The following is a 24,012-nucleotide window of genomic DNA, read 5'->3' as shown; positions in this document are numbered from 1 at the left end:
GGCCATTGCTGGTGTACTTTTTTAAATACACTTTCAGGCAGGCAGGCAGGTGAGTAATCTGCAGTGCATAAAATATATATACAGTCTTGTACATATATATATCCACTGCATTCTAGTCTAGCCAAGCCTATATCTGACTGCAGCTAGTTCCTGGTGTATGTTTTCAAATACACTTGCAGGCAGGCAGGTGATTGAGTGATCTGCAGTGCATAAAATATATATACAGTCTCCTACATATATATAGCCACTGCATTCTAGTCTAGCCAAGCCTATATCTGACTGCAGGCCATTGCTGGTGTACGTTTTCAAATACACTTGCAGGCAGGCAGGCAGGTGATTCAGTGATCTGCAGTGCATAAAATATATATACAGTCTCCAACATATATATATATATCCACTGCATTCCAGTCTAGCCAAGCCTATATCTGACTGCAGGTCATTGCTGGTGTACGTTTTCAAATTCACTTTTAGGCAGGCAGGCAAGTGATTAAGTGATCTGCAGTGCATTAAATACAGTCAGATCCATAAATATCGGGACATCGACACAATTCTAATCTTTTTGGCTCTATACACCACCACAATGGATTTGAAATGAAACGAACAAGATGTGCTTTAACTGCAGACTTTCAGCTTTAATTTGAGGGAATTTACATCTAAATCAGGTGAACGGTGTAGGAATTACAACGGTTTGTATATGTGCCTCCCACTTTTTAAGGGACCAAAAGTAATGGGACAATTGGCTGCTCAGCTCTTCCATGGCCAGGTGTGTGTTATTCCCTCATTATCCCATTTACAAGGAGCAGATAAAAGGTCCAGAGTTAATTTCAAGTGTGCTATTTGCATTTGGAATCTGTTGCTGTCAACTCTCAATATGAGATCCAAAGAGCTGTCACTATCAGTGAAGTAAGCCATCATTAGACTGAAAAAACAAAACAAACCCATCAGAGAGATAGCAAAAACATTAGGGTTGTCCAAATCAACTGTTTGGGACATCCTAAAAAAGAAAGAACGCACCGGTGAGCTCAGCAACACCAAAAGACCCGGAAGACCATGGAAAACAACTGTGGTGGATGACCGAAGAATTCTTTACCTGGTGAAGAAAACACCCTTCACAACAGTTGGCCAGATCAAGAACACTCTCCAGGAGGTAGGTGTATGTATGTCAAAGTCAACAATCAAGAGAAGACTTCACCAGAGTGAATACAGAGGGTTCACCACAAGATGTAAACCATTGGTGAGCCTCAAAAACAGGAAGGCCAGATTAGAGTTTGCCAAACAACATCTAAAAAAGCCTTCACAGTTCTGGAACAACATCCTATGGACAGATGAGACCAAGATCAACTTGTACCAGAGTGATGGGAAGAGAAGGGTATGGAGAAGGAAAGGAACTGCTCATGATCCAAAGCATACCACCTCATCAGTGAAGCATGGTGGTGGTAGTGTCATGACGTGGGCATGTATGGCTGCCAATGGAACTGGTTCTCTTGTATTTATTGATGATGTGACTGCTGACAAAAGCAGCAGGATAAATTCTGAAGTGTTTCGGGCAATATTATCTGCTCATATTCAGCAAAATGCTTCAGAACTCATTGGACGGCGCTTCACAGTGCAGATGGACAATGACCCGAAGCATACTGCGAAAGCAACCAAAGAGTTTTTTAAGGGAAAGAAGTGGAATGTTATGCAATGGCCAAGTCAATCACCTGACCTGAATCTGATTGAGCATGCATTTCACTTGCTGTAGACAAAACTGAAGGGAAAATGCCCCAAGAACAAGCAGGAACTGAAGACAGTTGCAGTAGAGGCCTGGCAGAGCATCACCAGGGATGAAACCCAGCGTCTGGTGATGTCCATGCATTCCAGACTTCAGGCTGTAATTGACTGCAAAGGATTTGCAACCAAGTATTAAAAAGTGAAAGTTTGATGGATGATTGATAATCTGTCCCATTACTTTTGGTCCCTTAAAAAGGGGGAGGCACATATACAAACTGTTGTAATTCCTACACCGGTCACCTGATTTGGATGTGAATACCCTCAAATTAAAGCTGAAAGTCTGCAGTTAAAGCACATCTTGTTCATTTCATTTCAAATCCATTGTGGTGGTTTATAGAGCCAAAAAGATTAGAATTGTGTCGATGTCCCAATATTTATGGACCTGACTGTATATATACAGTCTCCAACATGTATATATCCACTGCATTCTAGTCTAGCCAAGCCTATATCTGACTGCAGGTAGTTCCTGGTGTACGTTTTCAAATACACTTGCAGGCAGGCAGGCAGGTGATTCAGTGATCTGCAGTGCATAAAATATATATACAGTCTCCAACATATATATATATCCACTGCATTCCAGTCTAGCCAAGCCTATATCTGACTGCAGGTCATTGCTGGTGTACGTTTTCACATACACTTTTAGGCAGGCAGGCAGGCAAGTGATTAAGTGATCTGCAGTGCATTAAATATATATACAGTCTCCAACATGTATATATCCACTGCATTCTAGTCTAGCCAAGCCTATATCTGACTGCAGGTAGTTCCTGGTGTACGTTTTCAAATACACTTTCAGGCAGGCAGGCAGGTGATTCAGTGATCTGCAGTGCATTAAATTTATATACAGTCTCCAACATGTATATATCCACTGCATTCTAGTCTAGCCAAGCCTATATCTGACTGCAGGTTGTTCCTGGTGTACGTTTTTGTCACGGACCTGGCCGGAGCAGAGGCTGTTGGAGAGGACTGTATGCAAGCCTGTTGCCCACCGATTATGGGCCCTAGCATTTGAGGTGAATGAGAAATCCAGTCTGAACTGTATTAATCGGACTCAGTCATGTATATATTGTATGGGGACTCCTTACTGTAGATTTGTGTCCCTGAAGAGGGAGGGGGGATTCCTCCAGCAGCCCCCTGCTGATAAGACTGATTCATTCTGTTGGGACACATCCTGTGAGGAGATGCTGGTGTTATCAACATGTGTTTATGTTAATTGAGAGAGCTGATCACATTAGCCACCAGCACTGGCTAATAGACGAATGGTCTAGGCTGAGGAGGGGGGAGATTGTTGTTTGTATTGTTAATTGTATTAATGTGTGAAGCTCGGTGCCCACAAGACTGTCATCTGGTCTGGGTACATTTTGTAGTAAATTAGGTCATGTTAATTAGGTTAGCTTTGAGTCATCCCTGCTGTATAAAGGTCTGTGAGATCTCAAAATAAAGGTAGTTCTGATGTACTCCAAGACTGGTGTTGTCTAGTTCTTGGGGTTCCTATAGCCAGATCCATTGGACTCGTGTTCCAGAACTTAGGAAGCGGTATACGACGGAAGCACTCAAGCGGAGTGTGGGGCGTTCCGTGACAGTTTTCAAATAGACTTTCAGGCACGCAGGCAGGTGATTCAGTGATCTGCAGTGCATACAATATATATACTGTCTCCTACATATATATCCACTGCATTCTAGTCTAGCCAAGCCTATACCTGACTACAGGCCATTCCTGGTGTACATTTTCAATGACACTTTCAGGCAGGCAGGCCAGGCAGGTGATTCAGTGATCTGCAGTGCATAAAGATATATATACAGTCTCTTACATATATATCCACTGCATTCTACTCTAGCCAAGCCTATACCTGACTGCAGGCCGTTCCTGGTGTAATTTTTCTAGTAAACTTCAGGCGGTATTTTGCTAATCCAATTTTACAGCATGTCTGGAAGGCCACCAAGGAAAGGCAGACGCTCACAGGCCACTAAAAGAGGGCAAGCAGGCTCTGTGTCTACAGCCAACAGTGCTGGTCATGGACACGGTGCATCCTTAGCATGTGGCCGTGGGGCATGCTTGTCCCTTTTTCCGACAGCTGGCCGTGTTGAGCCACAACATGCTGAAGAGTTGGTAGAGTGGATCACAAAGCTGTCCTCATCCTCCTCACCCTCTGTCACCCAGGCTAAGACAAGTTTGGCTGCCAATGCAGCTGCCAAAGTGGCCTATTCCATCGGCTCAATGGCATCAGTCACTCCTTCCCTAGCCCCACCATCATGTCCTGAGGAGTCCCCCGAACTGTTCGACCACAGTGTCAGGTACATGCTGCAGGAGGATTTGCAGCGTTTTGAAGGCTCTGATGATGGTACCCAAGTTGAGGATAAAGGCAGTAACGTGAGCCCAGAGAGAGGGGGTGCCCAAGAAGGACAAGAAACTGGCAGTCATGTCCCCCCTAGATGCAGCATACTGCCAGGTTTGCTCCAGTGGCGAGGAGGGAGGGGATGATGAGGTCACTGACTCTACGTGGGTGCCTGATAGAAAGGAGGAGGAGGAGGCACATCTCCAACGAGGCAGGATGCCCTCCAGGGGCCAGCTTAAGGACAGCCAACCGACTGCATCACACCGCAGAGCTCCACATGTGCAGGGCGCTGCTGACTCTGCGCGTTTTTACAAAAGTTCTTTGGTGTGGGCCTTTTTTGAGACATGTGCAGCAGATCGCACCGTTGCTGTTTGCAATATATGTCTGAAGCGTATCAAGCGTGTCCAAAACAGCAGCCGCTTGGGCACCACGTGCATATGACTATTGCATTAATAACAACAATGACATATAATAAGATATCAATGTACAAACAGATATGGTCTCCTCTTTTTAGAGATAAGAGCCTGACGTGTTTCAGGAGCTTGTCCTTTTTTCAGGGGCTTGTCACATATGGAGACAGGTGTACATCTATAAGAAAAACGCATCCATCAGAGTTGAAACATATGGGGATAGGAGATAAGAGGAGTCATATGCACTAACTCTTTTAAGCTTGATACATTAATATATATATGTCTATCTTTATATTTATTGCCTTTTCTATTATACCTAGTTGCCTTTAAAATCCCAACCCTCTTGTGGGGGACCCCTACTTTACAATTTTGTACAAGGGATGGTGGCAACACTGTGGTGCACCTTTGGTGAATTATTCATTTTAGAGCCACACCAAAGAACAAGGTGAACCTCTCCTTGCTCCTCATCAGCTGGGATCTCCAACCCCACTATACCTTCAGTCCTCTCAGAGACCTGCACTGAGAGGAACGAAGGTGTAGAATTAGGTGTCCCAAGCACTTGCGGGCAATCTGCTAGCGGTACACCTAAATCCGATTGTAGCAGGCAAAAATCCCTACCCCAGTTGCTAAACCGTCAACCATCCACGTGCTCAGCGGCTGAATGCTAGTTTCGCTAAATTGCTAGCACTCTAACTGCTGCCTTTTCAGCTGGTAGACTCTGCCCCCTTTCGAGAATTTGTGGAATGTGCGGTACCTCAGTGGCAGGTTCCCAAACGCCATTTTTTTCTCAGAAGGCCATTCCGGCTCTCTACCGGCATGTGGAAGGCAATGTCTTGCCTCGTTGGACAGGGAAGTCAGTGTTAAGGTGCATATTACCGCTGACTCATTGTCCAGCAGGCATGGACAGGGACATTACCTTTCTTTCATGGTGCACTGGTAACCCTGCTGGCAGCTGAGAAGGATGCAGGACAGGGTGCAGTAATGTTGGAGCTTGTTCCGCCACCTTGCCTCCAAAATGCTGGTAGTGGTGATTCTGTCACACCTCTCTCCTCCAGCCCCTCCTTCTTCTTCCTCTATGGCCTCTTCTTGTGCAGATTTGTCCTCAGAACCAGAAGTGCTCCGTAGGCATTCCAGGGGCTACGCAAGCACTCAGGCAAAAAGATGCCATGCGGTGCTTGAGTTGGTCTGCTTAGAGGACAGGAGCCACACTGGGGCAGAGATTCTGGCAGCTCTGCAGGGGCAGGTTCAGAGGTGGTTGATGCCGTGCCAGCTTCAGCCAGGAATGGTGGTTTGCGACAATGGCACCAACGTCCTTAATTTGGTGGTGCAGCGGTTCTTGTACAGGTACCCGGGCTTACAGGATCTCCTGAGGCAGGCCAGGAAAGTCTGTGGGCATTTCCACCAGTCATATAATGCTAGTGCTTGGCTGGCTGACCTTCAAAAAGGAATGCAACCTGCCCAAGAACCTAAGAGAAAAAACCCCAATTGGGTAAAAGCTGCGCTTAGATTAAAAAATAATTAGAAAAGCTGCCAGCACCCTAAAAAAGTCCTGTATCTGACCTCCAAAAGTATAATAAACAGCAAAGTGCAGCGCTAATAACATATGTGAAAAGTTAAAATTGAGTTCCACCAAGTGACATGTAAAACAATTAGTGAAAAAACATATTACAAATAACAAATGAAACTAAAATCACAAATGTATGTTAAAAAAAGTCCAAAAATTCTTGATAAGTCCACAAATAAAGTAAATAAATGAAGAACACCCATCCAAGAGAGGTTTGTGACAAAAGGTGCCTAGATATGGTCCACCAAAACGTGTGTGAGTAGAGTCTGCTTACCAGACGGCGATGACTGCTATTATGGCAGTCTCGCCCAGCATAGGGATTATGGTCTCCCAAAACCCAAGGTACAATACGGGATCGGTAGTTCTAACACTCCATCAGACCGAAAATACAAAAGAGAACACCTCCATAGCGCAACATTGTATGATATAAAAATTTAATAGTAAACAAGGAGTCACACTTACAATATTGCAGAAGATATGCAGCATGTGGAAAAAACAAGCAGAGCGGCGGCGTCTCCATGTACCGCGATTCACTTCCTGTGTTCAAGCCCTTCCAAGAACGTGATGAAGTCACCGTCGTAGGCTCCTCCCTACACGTTTCGTCACGATAGGACGTCGTCTGGGGATTGGCCGAGTCAATCGGCCAATCCCCAGATGACGTCCTATCGTGACGAAACGCGTAGGGAGGAGCCTACGACGGTGAAGTTTTACATGTCACTTGGTGGAACTCAATTTTAACTTTTCACATATGTTATTAGCGCTGCACTTTGCTGCACAAGAACCGCCTCATCTGTGACATGCCCACCAGGTGGAACGCAATGTTGGCAATGCTGCAGTGACTGCACACGCAGCAGAGGGCCATCAATGAGTACCCGTGCGAGTATGGCACCAGGACAGGGTCAGGGGAGCTTGGCTTTTTTTCAAGGATGCATGTCCTGTCACCATTTGAGGAGGCCACGAGGTTGGTGAGCAGTGACAGTGCATGCATCAGTGATACTGTCCCTCTTGTCTTCCTGTTGGAGCACATGCTGTGTGGAATAATGGACAGGGCACTTGAGGCAGCACAGAGGAAGAGGAGGACTTCCTTACCTCTCAAGGCCCCATTTATCCAGACAGTATTCCTGCGGGCCTGCCTATCACACAGGAAGAGGAGGAGGAGGATTGTGTCAGCATGGAGGTGGAGCCTGGCATTCAGCATCAGCAGCAGTCTTCAAGGGATCGTTTTTAGTCCCCAGAAACCCATGGACTTGTACGTGGCTGGGTGGAGGGGGCTGCGGATCATGTCGTTCTTAGTGACTCAGAGGACTTCGGACCGAATGCCTCAGCAAACCTATGCTGCATGGCCTCCCTGATCCTGCAAAGCCTGCGAAAGGACCATCAGATTCATGGTATCAAGGAGAGGGATCAGTACTGGCTGGCAACCCTTCTTGATCCACGTTACAAGGGTAAGGTTGCGGAACTTAGCAAAGAGGGAAGACACATTAAGGAGAGATATCAATGCTGCTCACCCCAATATGGACAAGAAAAATGGGAAAAAGTCCCCCAAGCGGGGTTTTTAGGCAGCTAACTATAGATATGAGCAAGGCATTAAGTAAAATATTAAAATTCTTTATTGAAGGGTAATGAATAAATGTAACAACATATAAATATAAATTGGGAGCTCAAGTGGGAAAATACCCATACCAAATACATATAATAGCAAACATAGGTTATACACAGCATGTGATAAGGTTATTGCATAACAATCCTGACGCGTTTCGACCCATGAATTTTGGGGTCTCTTCAGAGGATGAGTTTGCTAAAGAAAAAAGAAAAATTTATAATAGTATGTCCAGCTTATTTAAAAGAATTACAGCATAGGCAAGTTTGTTTAGCAACATGTTTAGTATCACTGCACATAATTACCACTGAGTTTGGATGTACCCCTCGATCAGAGCCTCCCCACATAGCAGCCAGACCATCCAGTGTGCCCGCACGTAGCAGCACCCCGGACGAAGGGGGAACAGGAATCCACTTGATATGGCTTGCAAGGAGTCACACGTATAATTCCCCCCCACCAACACGCCACGGGGGAGGTGGGGCCGGAACCTATGAAAATTGTCAGAGCGTTAGCTCATGAATATACCCATATAGGTTAGTGGTTAGATTTAACTGTTGGGCGGTCAGAAAGTGTTGTAATAATCTATTACAGCTTGAATTGATCATGTGAAGGATAGTAAAATGAGTAAAGTGACTGTATTGGTATAACTAATATAAAATATGTCAGGGATGACCTTGTCTTTAAATGCTGACAATGGCAGTGATAGGAAGAGAAGTGAGGGATGTGCACAGTGAATAATGACATGTAAAATATATGTGAAAAAAGGAATGTGCATGAAAATGATGCGAGTGAGTGTTTAAACAGCAAAAAAAAAAAAAAAAAAAACACAAAAACAAAAAAACAAAACAAAACAAATGAGGGTATGTGGAACTTATCCAGTCTTCGCAGAGGGAGGATGAAACATCTTCAGGAGGCCTTGCAGAAAGGTTTGTGCAATGCGTTTCCAGAGCCTGGGAGGTTAAAATTTGCTTGTCCTCCTGCACAACTAGTTGCTGAGGCTTCAGTCAGTCAAAGAAGGAGCGGTGGAGAAGGTGGCCATCTGGCCGATGCGTTCAGACAATCTTTTAGTCTGCAGCCCCAAGTTATGATCGGTTCCAGCAACCATCGCCAGCGTCTGATTTACATGGTGCAGGAATACTTGGGGCGAGATCAGACTTGGAGACCATTCCAACCAAAAATCCATTGGGTTACTGGGTCTTGAGGATGGATCACTGGCCAGAGCTTGCACAGTATGCAATTGAGCTACTGGCCTGTCCTGCATCCAGCGTTCTATCTGAACGCACATTCAGTGCTGCTGGAGGCTTTGTAACCAATCACAGAGTGCGCCTGTCCACAGACTCAGTTGATCGGCTCACCTTCATAAAAATGAATCAGTCTTGGATCACCAGCTATCAAGCACCTGATGCTGATGTAACCGATTATTTTTTTTATGAATGTGAGATCCCTTGAAGACTGCCTATGCTGATGCTGAGTGACTATCCTGTTATGCTGAGTGACTATCCTATTCCTCCTCAATGTTCATGTTGATAGCTTCTAAGAACATTTTTGGTTCTGGGCACCAGCACCAGTGCCTAAAGCCCAATTTTTCTGCCCCTGTTTAACAGGGGCGTATAATTACAATTTTTGCTGTAGTATTTTGCAGCAGGGCTCGTTCCTGCTCTCAACTAGAGTATCTGTGAGGGGTTGTAGTGTTGTGGCACCAGCACCAGTGCCTAAGGCCCAGTTTTTCTGCCCCTGTTTAACAGGTGCGTGTAATTACAATTTGTGATCTAATATTTCACAGCAGGGCCCCCTCCTTCGCCACGAGTAACTGTGAGGGCTTACAGTGTTGTGGCAACACCACCACACCACTACCAAAGGCCCAGTTTTTCTGACCCTGTTCAACAGGGGCATGTAATTACAATTCTTGATATAATATTTCACAGCAGGGCCCGTTCCAGCACCCACCAAGAGTAACTGTGAGGGCTTACAGTGTTCTGGTACCACCAACACCTAGGGCCCAAATTTCTGCAGGGTATATACAGGCGGTCCCCTACTTTCAAACATCCGACTTATAAACAACTCCTACTTACAAACGGAGGGAGACAACAAGAAGTGAGAGGAAATCTACCCCTAGGAAGGGAAATTCTCTCCTGTAATAGTTAATATGGGAAAAAGGTGTCTCCACTGAAGCTTTATTATCACCAGTCCTAGTTTCCCTAAAAACCCAAAATTTTCAAAATCCAATTGTCATTGGGACAGAAAGTGAGGTGAAATCTTCTGAACAGGGGCACAGACAGCAAAACAAATGTTACAGGGGTGATGATAACCCTTCCCTATGTTATCCAAAAAGCTTAAAAATAGATTTTTTGGCTGGAGCTACACTTAAAAAATGTGCCTGTTCCAAACTACAAACAGATTCAGCTTAAGAACAAACCTACAGTTCCTGTCTTGTTTGGGCCGCCTGTATACTGCTGTTCAGAGTATATAGGGCCTGAGTGGCCCACGCCTTTTCTTTTTTAATTTCGGTGCGGGGTTCCTCTTAATATACATACAAGACCCAAATAGCCTGGTAATGGGCTGGGGGGTTACCCATGCCATTTTTCAGAGGTGTTCTCTTCACAGATGAATCCTGGTTTTTACTGTACAGGGCAGATGGCAGACAGCATGTATGGTTTTGTGTGGGTGAGCAGTTTGCAGATGTCAACGTTGTGGATCGAGTGGCCCATGGTGGCGGTGGGGTTATGGTATGGGCAGGCGTATGCTATGGACAACGAACACAGGTGCATTTTATTAATGACATTGTGAATGCACAGAGATACCGTGACGAGATCCTGATGTCCCATTGTTGTGCCATTTATCCACGACCATCACCTCATGTTGCAGCATGATAATGCACAGCCCCATGTTGCAAGGATCTGTACACAATTCCTGGAAGCTGAAAACATCCCAGTTCTTGCATGGCCAGCATACTCACCGGACATGTCACCCATTGAGCATGTTTTGGATGCTCTGGATCGGCATATATGACATTGTGTTCCAGTTCCTGCCAATATCCAGCAACTTCGCACAGCCATTGAAGAGGAATGGGCCAACATTCCACAGGCCACAATCAACAACCTGATCAACTCTATGCGAAGGAGATGTGCTGCACTGCATGAGGCAAATGGTGGTCACACCAGATACTGACTGGTTTTCGGACCCCCCCAAAACAGTAAAACTGCACATTTTAGAGTGGCTTTTTATTATGGGCAGCCTAAGGCACACCTGTGCAATAATCGTGCTGTCTAATCAGCATCTTGATATGCCACACCTGTGAGGTGGAGGGATTATCTTGGCAAAGGTTAAGTGCTCACTAACACAGATTTAGACAGATTTGTGAACAATATTAAGAGAGAAATAGGCCTTTTGTGTACATAGAAAAAAAAAAAAAAAAATATATATATATATATATATATATATATATATATATATATATATATATATATATATATACACGCCGATCCCTGCCGATCTCCGCTGATTGTGAGCGGAGCGAGCGCCAGCGATATACACATAGCCGAGTGTACTCGGCTATTCTCAGCTCTACTCATAGTCAGGGGCAGGACTGCGAGAGGAGCCGAAACTAGCCGAGTTCACTCGGCTATGTGTTTGTCGGCGCCGCTCGTTCCTCTCCTCTCGCAATCAGTGAAGATGAGTGGGACTGCGAGAGGAGCCGAAACTAGCCGAGTACACTCGGCTTTGTGTATCTCGCCGGCGCTCACTCCTGTCTGCTCACAGTCAGCGGAGATCAACGCCAATTTTATATAATCAGCGGCTGGGCAGTGCTGCAAAGGCACTGGGCAAGGCTGCAGAGGCACTGGGCAAGGCTGCAGAGGCACTGGGCAATGCTGCAAAGGCACTGGGCAATGCTGCAAAGGCACTGGGCAAGGCTGCAAAGGCACTGGGCAAGACTGCACATGGACACTGGGCAAGGCTGCAATGATGGACAAGGCTGCAGATAGACACTGATAAGGCTGCATTGATGGGCATTTAAATGTAAGTTTTTTCCTTAAACTTCCCTCCTAAACTTGGGGTGTGTGTTATACACCGGTGCATGTTATACGCCGATAAATATGGTATATGTATATATATATATATATATATATATATATATATATATATCTGACAGTAACCTTTATACACCAGTGTCAGACTTTCACGTACCTGACGGACAAACCCGATATCCCGATATAACAGGGGAAGGCCTCCCTTACGTATCTGGTTCCTGGCCCCTGGTAGTGTAAACAGAAGGCACGGGAGCGCAGAGTGGTATGAGAGCCTGGCGGGTGACTTGCGGAGATAGGCCATCTTGCATGCTTACATTAACTTCTGCAGAAGGAGACCAACTCCTGGAGGCTTGTTTGATTTGAGATATGAGATCCCCCTGAAGTAGCAGAAAATTTCCAGCAGGGAGAATGGTGTCTGGAGGCAAGGATTCCCTGGAGTCGTGGAACATGTGGGATAATTCATCTGGTTTGATGTTCTTGGTGCCCGGCCTTTACGTAATGTGGAACTGGAATGTAGAGAAAAACAGGGCCCACCTTGCCTGCCGTGGTCTCAATCTCTTGGCTGTTCTCAGATACTCTAGGTTTTTGTGGTCTGTGTATACCAAAATGGGATGAGCGGGCACCCTCCAATAGGTAGCCCCACTCTTCTAGTGCGGCTTTAATGGCCAAGAGCTCCCGATCTCCTACGTCGTAATTTTTCTCCGCAGTGGAGAGCTTCCGTGAGAAAAAGCCTACTGGATGGAGGAGAGCTTTGGCACCTTGCCGCTGAGAAAGTACTGCCCCTACTGCGAACTCTGATGCATCCACTTTAAGGACAAACGGTAAGGCAGGGTCTGGGTGTTTCAGAATAGAGGCGGAGGTAAATAGTTCCTTGAGCTTTTCAAAGGCGGATTGCGCCTGAGGGGACCAACAGAATCGGTTCCCTTGCTTGGTCAGTTCAGCGATGGGGGCAATTATTGCAGAAAAGCCTCTTATGAACTTCCGATAAAAGTTGGCGAAGCCGATGAAGCGCTGGACCCCTTTTTTATTGGAGGGAGTGGGCCAGTCCAGGATAGCTGCCACCTTTTGAGGATACATCTTAAATGCCGTTGATAGAGATGATTAGGCCGAGGAACTGAATGCACTGGAGTTCAAACTCGCATTTTTTCAATTTGGCATAAAGTCCATGCTGCCTGAGCCGGGTTAAAACATTCCGGACATGCCTGCGATGTTCAATGACTGAGGAGGAAAAGATCAGAATGTCGTCTAGGTATACTATAATGTATAAGTCCAGGAGGTCACGGAAGATGTCATTAACAAAGTGTTGAAAAGTCGCTGGTGCGTTGCACAGATCAAAGGGCATGATGAGATATTCAAAGTGCCAGAACCTGGTACGGAAGGCAGTTTTCCATTCATCTCTCTCTCTGATGCGAATTAAGTTATAGGCACCACGGAGGTCCGGTTTGGTGAAGATTTTTGCTGAGTCCAGTCTTTGAAAAAGTTCCGGCATGAGAGGTAAAGGGTAACGATTCTTGATGGTCACTTTGTTTAATTCTCTGTAATCGATGCAAGGCCATAGAGAGTGATCCTTCTTCTCGACAAAGAAAATGCCTGCTCCGGCTGGCGAAGTGGATGGACGGATAAAATCTCTCTTCAGATTCTCATCAATATACACCTTGAGGGTGTCCAGCTCCTGCTCTGTTAAGGGGAAGATTCTCCCGAAGGGAACTTCAGATCCAGGCAAAAGTTCTATTGGAAAATCATAAGGTCTGTGAGGCGGAATGGTCTCTGCCCTCTTTTTACTAAAGACATCAAAAAAGTCCCGATACGGAGCAGGAATCGCCTGCTGCGATTCAGTGTCAATGTCTAGACACAAGAGTTGATTGGATTTCACAGGGGTGCTGTACAAACAGTGCTGTTGGCAATAACTGGAAAGGAACTTGATTTCCCCAGAGACCCAATCAATGCTAGGGTTATGGGCCTGCAACCAGGGCATCCCCAGAATGATAGGGAAAAGTGGTGAAGAGATGGCGTCAAGATGAAGAAATTCCCGATGATGAGTGCTCATGATAGCCAGCAGTGGGATAGTCTCCTGGGTGACCAGACCAGAGCTAAGGGTGGAACCATCAGCAAGGTGAACAGCAAGTCCCTGCGACTTCGGTTGGAGAGGAATGCGGTGGTGAGCAGCAAAAGTTAGATCAATGAAGCAGCTGCATGCTCCGGAGTCAATTATGACAGAGATTGGCAGATCCTGTCCTGGAAGCTGGAGAATAATGGAGAGAGCCAGGTGGTTAGCAAGGTTAGGCAAGGCAGGTGCAAACTTAGAAGAAGTCGAAAGGGACTTACTTGTCTTGTTAGGGCAAGATCTCACGTAGTGACCCGATTCTGCGCAATACATACATAGATTATTGACTCGTCGGTGCTGTCACTCTTCTGGAGTGAGGGATGGGCGGAGAAGCCCGAGCTGCATCGGTTCAGGTATCGAGGACTGAGGTAGGTGGTACATGAAGGTTTTGTCCAACAGAGCTGGTAGCACTAGGGACCTTGGGGAGGACCCAGGTGGGACGGAACTGGTTGGCAGACCTCTCAGAACGGCGCTCCCTTAGGCGCCGATCAATCTGAACAGACAGGTTGATAATGTCATCCAGTGTTTGGGGTATTCCGACCCATGCCAGTTCATCTTTAAGTGCATCGGATAAGCCCATATGAAATTGGTAACGCAGGGCAGCGTCATTCCAGTCCGCATCCGAACTCCAACACCTGAACTCCAGGACATAGTCTTCTGCGGGTCTGCATCCTTGTTGTAAGGCGCGCAAGGTGGATTCAGCGGTGGCTTTTAACTGGGGGTCCTCATACAACTGAGACATAGCGGCAAAGAAGGTATCCAGGCTATCCAGAAAGGTTTATTTCTGCTCCAGAAGGCGGTGGGCCCAGGTCTGTGGTTCACCGGACAGAAGGGAAATCACAAAGCCCACCTTGGTTGCTTCCAATGAAAAGGTGCGTGGTAGCAAAGCGAAATAAAGTTTGCAGGCGTTACGGAATGATCGGTATTTACTACGCTCACCAGTAAATCTTTCGGGTGTAGGGACCCTGGGTTCAGGGGGTAACATAACCACAGAGGGTGCAGGTGAGAGTCCAGCAGCGGAAGCAACTTGTGGGTTAGCAGGTGAGGACAACACCTGGACTCGTTCCTCCAGTCTAGTATAACCTTCCTGAAGGCTCTTCACAGCTTGTGTGAGACCCGTCAGGTGTCTGCACAGTTCCTCCATGGGAGAGGTCCTCTGCTCGGGCTCGGACATGGCTGTCCGATACTGTCAGACTTTCACGTACCTGACTGATGAACCCGATATAGCAGGGGAAGGCCTCCCTTACGTATCTGGTTACTGGCCCCTGGTAGTGTAAACAGAAGGCACGGGAGCGCAGAGTGGTATGAGAGCCTGGCGGGTGACTTGCGGAGATAAGGCCCAGGGTCCTGGTGCAAGCGGATTGGAGGTACTTGGTAGGCTGGAGCACAGCTAACTGGTGCAGAGCAGGAGAAGAGCAGGCAGGTCCGGTCACAGGCAGAGTTGGCAGCAGGCAGTCAGCACAGTACAAGGGAGCAGGCAGATTCAAAGTCCAGGTCACAGGCAAGGTTGGCAGCAGGCGGTCAGCACAGTACAAGGGAGCAGGCAGATTCAACGTCAAAGGCAAGCCGGGGTCAGATGCAGGTGAATAGCAGGGGAAGATCCAATAAACAAGCTGGGTCACAGGGAGATCAAACTTTCAGACAGGAAAACAGAAAGTACGGGAACTGGGAGCTGCAGATCGGACAGCACCGAGCAAGGTGCACCAGCACACTAAATAGGGCAATTGGTGCCAAACAGCGTGCGCGCGCGCGCGCCCGTCCGCGCACGCCCGCACAACGGCGTGCCCGCGCAGGCCGGCGCAAAGCGGCGCGCACCAGAGTGCCCGACATTAACCTTGCTCTGGATTCCTCTCTGACAACCAGCCTCGTTGGGGCCCCTGCAGTGGTGCACTTAGTTGTATTACACTGGGTCTCTTTTAGATAAGACTGTGGTAGATAATCAGTTTAAACTATGGAATGTTTCTTTAGTAGCTGGAAGACAGCTTCAGTAAAATAGATATTAATAATATCAATTTTGGGAGGGAATAAAACAGGAGAATGTCTATGCTCCAGTGTGGAAAGTCAGATTGAGAGCTGATAGAATATCACTGCAAGATCACTGCAGGAGGCGGCAGGGGCACTGATTGGCTAAACACAGTCTTACAGGTGTGGTATGGAGGAAAAGGGTGATAGATTACTGTATCTGCAATTATTGAGTAAAGTAAGGGTTGGTATATAATCCTCTCACCGACTCCAGATCTTCCGTGGCAAGTTCTTGCAGCAGAGGGGCCCCTCAGAAGTCAATGTGATTCTCTGTTGTCAACCTAGATGACTCTTCTGCCCAGAAGGTACAAGCTCTGAAGTTTCTGAGAGGGCAGGAAGACAGGTCGGTGATATCGCTTGTGCCTAGCTGACAGGTGCTGAATCGGCGAACCCGCTGTTTGACTTAGAATGGCTGGAAGCGGGATGGTGATCTTGCATATAGGATCGTGATGGCCAGAAGTAGGATGACGATCTCATGCAAGGCCTCCGGATAGCAAATGATCAGCTGTGCAGGCACTCAAGAGCTGTGAGCCCCACACTCCCTCTCTCCTCACGGTATGGCGCCAAGTGACCCCAGTCTTCCCAGGCGACTTTGCTGACAGTTCTCTCTTTCTTCCCTTCTCCAGCTGAGCCTTCTGGGAACAGTAAATTTCTGCCAACAGGGCGCAGTTCTGCATAGGGATAACGGAACCACACATCCCATAATCCATTCCTTTAGTACATCCTCCTCTCTGGCACCCCATCGGAGCCTATCAGGAGGGAGTAATGAAAGTCAATGGGGGACTTAAAGCGGTAGTAAACCACACCTTTAAAAAAAATAAAAATAAATTTAAAAAAGCCTGCAAGACAATGGCATAATGTGTTAGTATGCATTGCATACTAGCACAATATGAAATACTTACCTTAGAACAAAGCCCTCCAGTGACACCCTATCACAGCTCACAGGGCTTCCATCTTGACCCGGTCTTCCTTCCGGGTGTGAGTGCTCCAGCCTCCTGATTTGTCAAACCGCAATGACATCACTCCCGCGCATGCGAGCTGGAGTCGTGGCCACAGCACGGAGCTCGGAAGGGATGGAACAGGTATGGGATTGTACACCACATTAACACCCATTATACCATAAGAACATACCTAAAATATAAAATAAACACACAACAAGGATTGTGGAAAAGTTTAGGCCGCTGCCCCTTTATTGGGTTTAAAACAATTGTAATTATGACATGAACTTTAACTTTTAATACCAAACAGAACCGCTGTTAACCATTAACAGACCAACATGCTTAGTCACTAAGACTCAAGCAGCAATATCTTATATCAACCAAATAACAGTTTACCAACCACTGTCCACCCACAAAGTGGGCAACATTACCCAAAAGATAGACCTTCAATATCAATCAGAACTGTTGTTAACCAATAACAGACCAACATGCTTATTCACTAAGACTCAAACAGTGATATCTTATACAAATCAAGTGACAACGTACCAACCTCTGTCCACCTACAAAGTGGGCAACATTATCCACATAAAGATGGACCATGACAAGGGGAAATAATAAAGGGGAGGGAGGGTGGGAGAGCAGGTCAAAAGATCCAAAAGGAAGGCTGAGGAGAATCCAGAGGTGAGTCCAGCTGAGAGACCTGAGGTAAATGCTGACTCCGCCCAGAGACAGGAGAGGATATAGGTAACAGGTTACACTTATTGGCTAGGTGTTTCCCACCAAAGGATTTGTCACTAATCCAGTGCTCAGCAGCTGAGGTAAATCTTCCTAGCAACAGCAGGCAGCTTGTCACCTGAAACACAAAACAGAAAGAACCAGCAAGGCAGCCAAAGCGAGTCATGCACTTAACAATCATCATAGCCCTCTATTAAGAGTAAAATGTATTTATAAAACAAATGGGTGTTAGGGGTGACAATCCCATGGGGCCACTTCTCTATTTTATTCTTTTGTGGCCCTGACATGCTATCCCTTCAGACGCATGTGCCGGTGATGTCACCGCAGTGTGAATATCTCCTAAACCGTGCAGGTTTAGGAGATATTCACTGTACATATAGGTAAGCCTTATTATAGGTTTACCTGTAGGTACAAGATCAAATTAAGACTTTACTACTACTTTAATGAGTGAGCATGCTGAGGCTTGCTGTCCCATAGCAAGTCAATTCAGTCCAGTTGAAGATTGCTCCAAAGTCTTTTGTCAGTACCTGGCTACAATTAGAAACAGTAATGCACTTACAAATTAACTACAGTATTTAGTCATGAACATAAGCTGTCAGCTCCCCAGAACAGCAGAGGCACTCTTACACCCCCACCACCACTCCCTCCCCACCAATAGAACCTAACAATGTATGCATTCTCAGCTTAGAGAGCAGAGGTTATCCGGCTACATCATCAGTGGGGTGAGAGTGTCTGTCTCTGTCAAATAGCAGTAAAACTTTGACAGAGGTTCCACTCCTTCCCCACTTTAGATTAGAAGAAAAAAATGTCTGGATGTACACTTTAAAGGATAAGTTCAGCTTTTAGAAAAAAATATTAAATGCACATATTTTTGCAGAAAAAAAAAGTGCTTTTATTTTTTACCTACAAGGAGCCTGCAAAGCATTGTACCCGCAATCAGTGGATCATGGGTGCAATGTCAGGCTCCAGCACACTCTCCCTCCAGCTTTGTGCCCATACTACTGTACAGGCTTTCAGTTACAAAGCTGGAGGAAGAGTGAATGGACTCTCATCAGCTCCCCGGGACTTGAAGTTTCTTTATTTACAGATTGCTGTGAATGAATGATGTGGCTGTGCAGACACCCACACAGCCGCACCATTTTTAAAATGGACAGCGGGTGCATGGAGATGATTCTCCGCTCATTGTCACAGTGAAAGGGGTGAGTGGGGTACAATGTTATACCCTAAATCCTTTAGCATTTAAGTGCTAAATCATGAAAACAGTAATCCGCATCAACCGATCATATAACATGTTATTGAAGTTATACAGGTAACTGTTTGATTCTATTTTTTTTTATATGTTGCAGCAAATATGAATGGTCACTTAGGTTTATTAAATCATTTCAATGGTGGACACCCTTATAGTCTCACATTCTGTAGATTGCAAACCTCCTGAAATTATCATTTCAATAAAAGTCTTCTGCAGCCTACAAAAATATTAGGGACACATAATAATTTGTAGATGTGTTCGCACTATAATTTATTTTTCATGTTAAGTTGTATAGGCCCTGATTGAGGTTTATAACTTAAAAAATGCAGCGCATGATATATGTGTAAGTAAATTGGAAAAAAGTGAATTATTTCAAATAAGTGCTTCAAAGAAGAAGATAAAAAATAAAAATGACTGAGGAAAAGTCAGCCTGATGGCCTGCGCTAAACACAAAGTCAATAATATGTGAACAATATGGTCCCACAACCCTGGGGGGTGAATAAACTCCAAAGTTTGGTGTTGTTCGGATGATTGTCCTAAATTGAACTTCATGAAAATCCAATCAAAACAGAGGGATGAGGCAATGGTAAAAAGGATGGTAGAAAGGATGGTATGTAGGAAAACTCTTACCAGATCCCGTTGATTCCCATGTCAGCGACAGGGAATCGCATGTGCGTTGTGCCACTCAGGGCATGGAAAGGGACATCTCCTCACTGGAATCCTCCAGGCTCGAATGTGCTTGGAACTCCGGGGGCCACCAGGAAAGTCCTCACAGCAAGACCAGGATGCAAATCAGGTGAAGGGAGACGTCTCTTGTAAAGCTCAAGTCAACCAGGGTTGTGGGGATGAGGCCCTTGTCCTTATCAACATGGGGACAAGGTGTTTTGGGGGCTACCCCAAAGCACCCTCCCAATGTTGAGGGCATGTGGCCTGGTACGGTTCAGGAGGGGGGCCGCTCTCTTGTCCCCCCCTCTTTTCCTGCAGCCTGCCAGGTTGCGTGCTCGGATAAGGGTCTGGTATGGATCTTGGGGGGGACCCCACACCATTTTTTTTTTTAATTTTGGTGCGGGGTTCCCCTTAATATCCATACCAGACCTGAAGGGCCTGGTATGGAATTTAGGGGGACCCCCCACGTCATTTTTTTTTTAAATTTTGGTTCGGGGTTCCCCTGTGGGGAATTCCCATGCCGTTTTTATCAATGAACTTCTATGTGTATTGTCGGACCGGCAATGCATTAGGCAATAGCAATAGTAATAGTAGTTTTAAATGACTTTTTTTCCTTTGAAATGTCATTTTGCTGTCAGACTGTTCTAAACATGGGAAACATGCTTTACAGGCATACTATAGACACCCCCCAGGTACGACATTTAAAGGGATATTACACTTTTATTGTTTCACTTTAAGCATTATTAAAATCACTGCTCCCGAAAAAACGGCCGTTTTTAAAACTTTTTTTGCATTGATCAATGTCCCCTGGGGCAGGACCCAGCTCCCCAAACACTTTTTTATGACAATAACTTGCATGTAAGCCTTTAAAATTAGCACTTTTGATTATTCATGTTCATGTCCCATAGACTTTAATGGTGTTCGCGTGTTCGAACGAATTTTTTGCCTGTTCGCATGTTCTGATGCGAACCAAACAGGGGGGTGTTCGGCTCATCCCTAGTTATCACCATCAGGAAACATATAGTACCTTAATAAATGATGTGCAGCTGCTGAGTACATACATGTAAACAGGAAAACAGGATATGGCTAAACAAAGTCTGTAAAAGGTTTGCTGTGCTAATATGCAACAAAGGATGAAAAAAGTGAAAATGGCATTTTATTATAGAAAAGGCCAGTTTGTCACACTGTGCTTTAGCAAACAAAATGATATTCAGTTAATTTTAATCATGACAGTAGTGGTTCATAAAGTTTGTGTCCATCATGTAAGTCAGTATTGTAAAGCTGGACATTCAGTAGGGTGCAAATAGTTTGAACACAAAATGTATTTATTACAGCTGGAAACATCAATCAGAGTGCATTTTACTAATGTATCTCTTTCTTTCTTACAGTTCCGACAACAACTGAAACCGTGTCCACTACCACTTCTGTATCCACGTCACCTACTACTACAACTGAGAGTACAACTAGTTCTACTACACCTTGTGTATGTGTGTACAATGGGGTATCATATCCTCCAGGTAACACAGACAATACTAAGCATTCCTTTTTTTAAAATATAAACAAATTAGTCAAAAGGACATATTAATAAAATATTTTAGCCAAAAGCAGTCTTAATTATGGATCCAAGCAAACTGACATAAAGGTCATTTACAGCCATGGTACATAAATGTAAGGAAGCCATAGACAAAGAACTCCATCATTAATAATGAATAGAGGACTGATAATTTGCCCATTATCACTTTCCATGTAGCCTCTCACCTCTGTGATTTGTGTCATCAAAGTAAATTTGGCTCATTTGCAGTGAAAGAACCTCTTTTGGTTTTTTGGGGGGCAAAGTGAATGGCTATTTCTCTATTACAGAGATTTCCTTGCCGGCTGAAAAATATATATATGCATACAGGTAATGAAAAGAGGAGGCAGCAGACTAATAAACTCAGCTCCATGTCACTCTGCTCTGTCTTCCTATCAGCATGTACCTTGCACTTCAGCACAACTGATTGGCTCTTGGTGCTGCTGGTCCCCCCCCAGGTCGATCTCTGCTGTACAGTATTGAACTGCATTAATTTGTGAGTAATTTGTAAATAAGAGATTAACAAAGTGTATGCAATCACACAAAAAATACAGTTTAATAAATAGCTCCCTTTTTAACTGGTAAATATAATAGTAAATCCATTAAAAACACTCATTGTCCCTGGCAGTTCCTGTTGTGGCTATGGACTTCTTGTGCCTGGAAGGTCCCTTTGTTAACCCATAACATCACAGATAGCTACACCTGCTGAAAAGTCTCCAGCAGTGGGAAATGCTGCAAGGACATCTTTGACCTAATGTATTGGAGCCGTTGGCAATGTCACAGGCAGTGGTGAATTGTTGCAGCTTCCCGCTACCAAAAATAATGGCCCTACAAGCATGAAGAGAGTGAGGTTGTAATAAAATGGCCACTGCTGAAGTCTAAATAGGTATTTACAAACTAGGTTTAAAGTACCTACTTAGTTTATCTAAATATCGCATCCCTACACTAATGTATATGCTGCCTGTTTTATACAAACTGGTTGAAAAACACTTTAATCTTTTGCTACAAAGGAAATCAAATTGATCGCTGTTGCTCAGTTATAACAAAAAATACCTACTTTACTATTTAAATGAAATGATGTACATGGCTCTACATCTACATAGTATTGTATTTAAAATTGTTCAGTAGAGATATGCAACCATTGTAAATGCATATGGAATATGTATACCCAGCAATCTTAAGCCCCCATTCACCCTAGTGCATTTTCTTCTGTGCTAGCTGTCATGCTAGCATGCACGATGATGGAAATCACATTATTCTGTATGGTGCCCATTCACATCAATTTTCCACAGTGCAGTGCATTTTTTGAAAAGGTGTAGGTGCTTTTTTTTGGTGCAGGATAGTGCATTTTTGGCCCCATAGACTTCAGTGGGAACAAATGTAATATGCATATACATGTGTTTTAGTGCATTTTTGGCAGAGTTTTGTGTATAACATCTAGTGTCCTCTTCCTACAAAAAAAAAAAAAATGAAAATGCATCAGAAACATGCAAAAACATGATACAAAAACGCATAATCATGCAGCAGCAGTAGTCTGCTGCATGATTGTAAACGATCACCTTGTAAGGCCTCTTGCACATGATACTCCTGTTGGAGCATCTACTTTTTCAGACGTGTTTTCTTTGTATGTATTTGTGCGTATTTATGCACACTTCCGTGTACATACATTGATGCGTTTTCGTGCGCACTCGCGCATTTTCGCGCAAACTTATTCTCAATGTCTCGTTCTGCACAATATATAAATGGGGCATGTGCATACATTGTGCACAACTGCGAGAATGAGGCATAAATTACTGACCAAAAAAGCTGATTTTTCTATTTTCTTTTTTTTTTACTGAAGAATGCACGGCGCTTGTTTACATGCCTGTGTGCATAGGCACATTACAATTAATGGACTGTATTTTAGCTCAGTAAAAAAAAAAAAGCTGTACTGAGCTTTTTCAAGCTGCAGTGTGCAAGAGGCCTAAAACAACCCATTCAGTTGGAAATGAAAGGCAAAAACATTTTTGTATAGATTTAGGCCTTTTGCACACTGCAGGTTGTACACGCGAGAATAAATTGTGCTCATGTGCGCAAAATTGCGTGAATTGCGCATATGTGCGAAAATACGCGCAAATTCATATACAACAAATGGCTGAAAAAATAGCTGCTCAAACAGGAGTATTGTGTGCAAGAGGCCTTATAGAGAAAAAAAACAGCGCAGCGGGGGTTTCTGTATTATCTTCCTCAAGGTTATAGTGGCAGCTGAGAAAACCCCACAATCCCAATAGGGAAACAGCATATAAGAAAAAAAAACTGACTAAAAATAAACAGAATGTACTCTTAAAGTCCCAGTCCAAAAAGTGTCCTTTCCGAAGGATTTATAATATTCCCAAGTCCAAAATGGGTCAAACAATTACAGTGATGTCCCCTCCGATTAAGTTTCTTTGTAATGTTTCTCTCCCGTCTGTGAGAAATCTGGAAAGAAAAAATACTATGTATGGTGTAGTATGTCTGATACCATCAATAAATACCATGTGTTTATATTGTGCTTACATCAAACAAATCTCCATCAGATCCAAATGTGTTCATATATATGTACTCTTACCCTCTGTCTGGAGGAAAGGTTGAGACAAACAATAACAGACGCATGTGAATATTATAAAAGGCTTTATTTGAGATACATGAGGGTAAGCGTACATATGTATGAACACATTTGGATCTGATGGAGATTTGTTTGATGCATGGTATTTATTGATGGTATCAGACATACTACACCATAAATAATTTTTTTTTTTCGAGATTTCTCACAGTGGGGAGGGAAACTTCGCAAAGAAACTTCATCAGAGGGGAAATCAGTGGAGTTTGTTTGACCCATTTTTGACTTGGGAATGTTATAAATCCTTTGGAAGGACACTTTTTGGACTGGGACTTTACGAGTAAATTCAGTTTTTTTGTATAGATATAAAAAAAATTATAAATACCTTTTTTCTCTTTTATATAAATGATCACATTCCCTCTGTTCTCAGCTGCATAAGAGT

The 24,012-nt window shown here is 44.6% G+C and overlaps 1 protein-coding gene across 1 annotated transcript in view; it reads left to right on the top strand.

Annotated features, from left to right (window-relative positions):
• LOC141111717 (uncharacterized) overlaps positions 1-24,012 on the top strand; it is a 491,097-nt gene that overhangs the window by 391,003 nt on the left and 76,082 nt on the right. The window contains 2 exon segments of the mRNA XM_073603861.1: positions 17,445-17,457; positions 20,811-20,939. Of these exon segments, the coding sequence (XP_073459962.1) occupies positions 17,445-17,457; positions 20,811-20,939 (142 nt within the window).

The sequence above is a fragment of the Aquarana catesbeiana genome, linkage group LG11, assembly GCF_042186555.1.
Source record: "Aquarana catesbeiana isolate 2022-GZ linkage group LG11, ASM4218655v1, whole genome shotgun sequence".
NCBI classification, from domain to species: domain Eukaryota; kingdom Metazoa; phylum Chordata; class Amphibia; order Anura; family Ranidae; genus Aquarana; species Aquarana catesbeiana.
This window is presented reverse-complemented; position numbering and strand designations above follow the sequence as displayed.